The sequence below is a fragment of the Schistocerca cancellata genome, chromosome 5 (assembly GCF_023864275.1).
Source record: "Schistocerca cancellata isolate TAMUIC-IGC-003103 chromosome 5, iqSchCanc2.1, whole genome shotgun sequence".
Taxonomy (NCBI): Eukaryota; Metazoa; Arthropoda; class Insecta; order Orthoptera; family Acrididae; genus Schistocerca; species Schistocerca cancellata.
The window spans coordinates 1776413-1782644 of NC_064630.1; the positions used below are offsets into that span (position 1 = coordinate 1776413).

General features: G+C 38.1%; 1 protein-coding gene across 5 annotated transcripts in view; it reads left to right on the forward strand.

The window, feature by feature from the left end:
* Positions 1-5719, forward strand: part of LOC126188113 (uncharacterized) — a 77419-nt gene extending 71700 nt beyond the window's left edge. For all 5 annotated transcript variants that reach the window (XM_049929581.1, XM_049929584.1, XM_049929583.1 and 2 more), the window contains 2 exons: positions 5122-5188; positions 5275-5719. In XM_049929581.1, coding sequence (XP_049785538.1) covers positions 5122-5188; positions 5275-5659 — 452 coding nt within the window. In that variant the 3' untranslated portion in view covers positions 5660-5719. The remainder of the gene's footprint in view (positions 1-5121; positions 5189-5274) is intronic.
* Positions 5720-6232: the final 513 nt, after the last annotated feature.

The following is a 6232-nucleotide window of genomic DNA, read 5'->3' on the forward strand; positions in this document are numbered from 1 at the left end:
TATATTTCTTAAATTAATGTCTGTTAAATGCATTGTCTTAACAGGTTCATCTAATGCCCTGCATTTAGTTGTTTATTGTGAGTGCAGTATTTCCTTCCACTGTGAATAAGTAATGTTGTTTTTTATTATTTGAGCCTAGGGCATGGACTTAAAGAAATTGTAAGGTTTTATGATACACAAGGTACTGGAGTTTGAACTCCTGACTACAGTTTATCTGCTGAATTAGATAGATATCTTTCTTCCTAGCACAACATACTTTAATCTAAGGATTTATGCTTGATTCTGTTTTATTTTAGCCTTGTTTGTTCTTGAGGAAAACAAAGACTCAAAATGCTGTTGGAATATATTTAAGAAAAAGTTAAATTTTCTGCCCACACTGTTGCTCTATAAATTTCTTCATAGTATTCTTTCTGTAAACTCTATCTAAACATGGTATTCATTTCACTGTTTATGATTCTGCAATACTATATTCTTCTTTTGTGATCCGTACCTAACTGGACTGCATATTTTAGTGTTAACATTTGTCCACCATGGTCCAATAAACCATTGATTACTGGTCTGACTGCTACACCTCTACTAGGTGTTGGATCCGAAAAAACAAATTGTCAGTGACAGTTGCACCATGTCCTTCAAGCCTTGTACGGAATTTTACTGTTAAAAATAATCCAAAACTGGACATTATTGACTGTAGATGCCCTTGAGCAGTACTACATGACAGAAAATTAACACTTAGTAAGTTGATGTTTTTTTTTCTTCTTTTTTTTTTTTCTTTCTGTCACTATATGTATTCTACAGTTCTTTGTAAGAAGAATAATTCTGAAAAAATTGTATGGGACACATTCAAAAGCAGTAGGATAAGAGGGGCACTGTGTTGGTCACACTGGATGCATTAGGCAGTCATTCGTGCAAATAGCTTCTTACCAGAAGCATTCAGGTGCGCACAGTGACTTATACAATGTGATCTAGTGAGGGGTGATGCATCAGTCACACTGATATGCGAAGGTCTCTCGCTGCCCTGAGCAATTTTTCAAGCTCTGAATTCGTGCATTCCTCAGAATGCTTTATCCAGATGTTATCAAACTCTCAAAGACTAACATAATCTTCCCACTAGCATGAACAACACTCTCACCATTGGCCTTGATATCATCCTCATTTGTATAATTAAGGCTACAGTCTAAATTGTTACCTGCATGTCCTACTATTATTATGTTATCTCTTCTTCCAAGATCCTTCTTCAAAGGTCCTAAACCACAGGTGACATTGCTGGGCCCTTCACTTGGCTTAATAATATCAATTACTTAGTAATTACTTCCCAAAATTTTATGTGCCATTTATGGCACTCCCCTCCCTGTATTACTACCCAGCAATAAGACCTCGGTCATCTTAAACTTTTTCTTCCCTTACTTACCTTGCACTTTATGCCCTGTACTATCAGACTGATTCTGAACTTCTTGTAATGAATCAATGCTTTTATCCGTGATCTCCAAAGCCTTGAAGCTGCTGGAGAAAGCTAGACTGAAGCTATCAGACTTACAATATCTTGTGGATCTTATTAATGATTTGGAAGTCTTGAATGTAATCCAGTCTTCCTGTCTAGCTCCAACATCATTACTGCAAACTGCAGCTTGCAAAACTACAAACTCTTCTTATGCTAACAGCCAAATCAGCTTGAAGCTTCAAGATAAGCTGCCATTTATCCAGTCTTGCCTGAGCAAGGCCTCTGTAATATGGTCAAAAAGTCAGTTTTATAGTTTTTAATTAAAAATATTTTGTACATGATGCAGTACAGCACTCAGAAGAATTTTGGCCGTCATGACACTGGCGATAAAAACCCTAAGTACAAATGCTAGTTACTGGTGGAAGTAATATCTTTTACACAAGGATGAGACAAGTTACCTGAAAATCAGGAATTTGCTTGACAGCAAGTCTGTTATATGGAGTGTAAATCCAAGCTGCCATCTGTGAATTTAACTTTTCACTATTCAAATGGAAACCTTTTAGATATTTTACATACTTTTAGATCTTCTTAATTATCTTACATATACAGAACATAGGATTCATTCAGCTTGCTACATCATGCTGTTTTCATACACTATTTATTTCTTTATTAACTACATTTCATCTTAATGTTTAGTGGAATGTAAAATAGTGTTCAATATTAATTTCTATATTCCAGTTATAATAGCTTTGCTACACTATGTGATCAAAAGTATCCAGATAACTGGCTAAAAATGACTTACAAGTTTGTGGATCCCTCCATCAGTAATGCTGGAATTCAGTATGGTGCTGGCCCACCCATAGCCTTGATGATAGCTTCCACTCTTGCAGGCATACATTCAATCAGGTGCTGAAAGGTTTCTTGGGGAATGGCAGCCCCTGGAGTCAGTGAGGCCTGGCATGAAGTCAGCATTCCAAAACTTCCCAATGGTGTTCTATATGATTCGGGTCAGGACTCTGTGCATGCCATTTCATTACATGGATTTTATTGTCGTGTAACCACTCTGCCACAGCTTGTGCATTATGAACAGGTGCTCAATCATGTTGAAAGATGCAATCGCCATCCCCAAATTGCTCTTCAACAGTGGGAAGCAAGAAGGTGCTTAAGATGTCAGTGTAGGTCTGTGCTGTGATAGTGCCACACAAAACAACAAGGGGTGCTAGCCTACTCCATGAAAAAGAGGATCACACCATAACACCAACGCCTCCGAATTTTACTGTTGGCATTACACACACTGGCAGATGACATTCACTGAGCATTCACCATACCCACACCCTGCCATTGAATCGCCACATTGTGTACCGTGATTCGTCACTCCACACAACATTTTTCCACTGTTCAGTCGTCCAATGTTTATGCCCCTTACACCGAGTAAGGCATCATTTGGCATTTACCAGCGTGTTGTGTGGCTTATGAACAGCTGCCCGACTACGAAATCCAAGTTTTTTCACCACCCGCCTAACTGTCGTAGTACTTGCAGTGGATCCTGATGCAGTTTGGAATTCCTGTTTGATCGTTGGGATAGATGTGTGCCCGTTACACATTGTGACCATCTTCCAATGTTGGCGGTCTCTGTCACTCAACAGACAAGGTCGGCCTTGACAGTTTTGTGCTGTGTGTGTCCCTTCCCATTTCCCCTATACTATCACATCAGAAACAGTGGACCTAGGGATGCGTAGGTGTATGGAAATCTTGCACACAGACGTATGATACAAGTGACACCCAATCAGCTGACCACGTTCACAGTCAGTGAGTTCCGCGGTGGTGCCCCATTCTGCTCTCTCACGATGTCTAACGACTACTGAGGTCGCTGATATGGAGTACCTGGCAGTAGGTGGCAGCACAATGCACCTAATATGAAAAACGTATGTTTTTGGGGGTGTCCGGATACTTTTGATCCCATAGTGTATGTCCAACACTGTATGTATCATAACTTGCAATATATTAAAAGAAATCTTTTGGAATACAAAATATCTTATGCCAGTCAGAGAAGTTCCATAAAAACTGATACAAAGTTGAGTAGTAGAATTCAATAATGATAATTTCTAGAAGATTATGTAACTGTTACTAATGTCCAAGCTGACATAACATAACATATGAGATGTGTTCAAAAAATTCTGAAACTTTGTCCACATAACTTTTCTGCGCTTACCTTTGTGTACGGTCTTCTCTAAATACTCTCCTCCACAACTGATGTTACAGATTTGGCAGCAACACAATGCATTCCAAGATGTTGTGTAAGGATTTCTTGACGTGTTCGAACTGAAATTTTACATTCTTCTGCAATCTCTTTGACAGTCATTCTTCGATTGGCACGCACAATTTTGTTGATGTTTCTGACACGAGGCTCATCGGTGGACGTCAAAGGGAATCCTGAACAAGGGTCATCTTTAACTTCTGTCTGCCGATTTTTAAAACCTGTGGACCATTTGTAACACTGATTATGGCTTAAGCACTCATCACTGTAGGCTTGCTGTATCATTTGATGTGTTTCTGTAAAAAACATGCTACTCAATACAGCACTGAACAATAACTAACAGACATACACAATTAACTTCCAGTAGTTACACATCAAACACAGACATGTGCAGGGATGCCAACAGCATTTCGCTCCAACACACCATTGGCTTGAAATTATGAATGTTCCAGAATTTTTTGAACAGGCCTCTCACTTTAAAATTTGACATAATCAGTGACAGCATTGCAGTACTATTTTTTGTATCCTTCTGTAAACTAATGGTACAAAGCCTGTTGAAGAAAAAGCGCTCAACAGTTGTTCCAGTTGGTACACAGAATAAAAGTTACCTAAAGAGAAGTCATCATCTTTGGTTGTTTCTCAGGAATCCACCACTGGTCACCACTAAATCAAAATGAGAGAAACAAGAGTCTCCAATTGCAAGTGTGATGCAGCACTTTACAGAAATTTAATTCAGGTTTTAGCTACAAGCTACAGCAATGCTTGGCAGCACAGCCATTGCCCTTGCCACACACGTACGGAAGGTCCCATATTTGTCTCCCTGCAGGGGACAATGCGGGTACCATTTTCATCCAGTTCTGAGAGTTGCTCTACACATGCATAATTTCTTCTTCTGTGTCTTAATGAATTTGGATGCCAGTTGTGTCTCGCATCATTAACTCCTACAACCAAGTGAAGAGAAGATGTCAAACAGTTCTCAGACAGTTGGACTGGAGTGCCAGGGCTGTGTAGCTCTGTGTGTGTGTGTGTGTGTGTGTGTGTGTGTGTGTGTGTGTGAGAGAGAGAGAGAGAGAGAGAGAGAGAGAGAGAGAGAGAGAGAGAGATCTGTAAGATCATAAAGAGATCAGGAAGTTATAGTATGCCACCCATTGTACATCTGCAGGTGAAGGAGTTGCTTGTAAACATTTTATTAAGTTGTTTGTTGTTTTAATCATTGAGTTTCCATTATCAGAATATATCATAAGGTGCAAGTAGGTTGACTCATCTAACAAGGTTTCCTTCATGTGGGAATCTACAGTATGAAACACATGTGGAATTAAAATTTTTTGTTTAATCCATATAGTACCCTGTCTGTAAAAACTTCATAAAGTGGGATTTAAAGGTAATTCTGTGTTTGATGTACACTGTTTTTTTTATATCATTACAGATATGTTAAATCAGCCGTCACTGCAGGCTAAAATATTGCGCAAAATACTTCCAAAACCAGTCTCCCTGTAAGTAATGTTTGTTCTGATAAATTGTTGAACTTATATATTGTAGTAAGAAAGAAACCACTATTGACAGAGACCTTTTTTTGTAGGAGTTCTGGAGAAGTTTCTGTCAGGGAGACCTTCACTGGGTCAGCTACTTCTACTGACGAAGAAATGGCAACAGTCTGTGCCGTCACTGCAGCACCGGAGAATGCTAACAGCCAGCTGCCGATTGAAACAACCAATAATATCTCACTTGTGGAGTCAGCTGAAACAAATGAAATAGATAGTTTTGCATCCCATTTGTCTGATGTTAAAGATTTTAGTTTTGAACCATATGGTTTTCATTTTGATTTTAACTGTGAGGAATCGGATGAAAAAGCCTTTCCATGTTCATCATGTGGAGAAATGTTTCTTTTTAAGAACAGTCTAATTGCTCATGAGACAAAATATCATCCAGAATGTTACTCGGTTACGGAAAATGTGTCCAAGTAGTTAAGCAGAGAGAAAGAGTTCGTTGAAGATGAATATGATTGTAAATTTAAGCCAAAATCCGAGACCTCCTGTTGAAAACTTTGTTGGAACATTTCTTATTCTTACTCAAATGTTTCCCTAAGTCAGTATATTGCCTAGATGTCAGACTGAAGTACACTTTGATTTATTAGGTGTGCTTCAACCCTTTGTTAAATTTTTTCAGTATGGGATTGTGTTTCAAAAGAGATGACATATCAACTGGTAGTTTCCTTATTTCATTAGGGCAATTTTCATACAAAATGTGGCATGGATTTTTTAAAATTATTGTTAGAAATGGCTTATTATTTATTAGAAAAGCCAGATAACTAATCACTTCGTAAAAAATTTCATCCAGTCATATCCTGTTCATCCAGCATTGATGAAATTTCAATTCTTTGGATTTGGCAGCATTTAATCAAGAACTTGTCATGAAAAGTGACTTGTAATACTGATAATACTCAATGTGTTACATATAAATCCATTTTATTGTTCATGTTAATTTTTTCCTTGCTTCTCCTTCTGTAATGTCTTTACATGTTATTAATGTGATAAGCT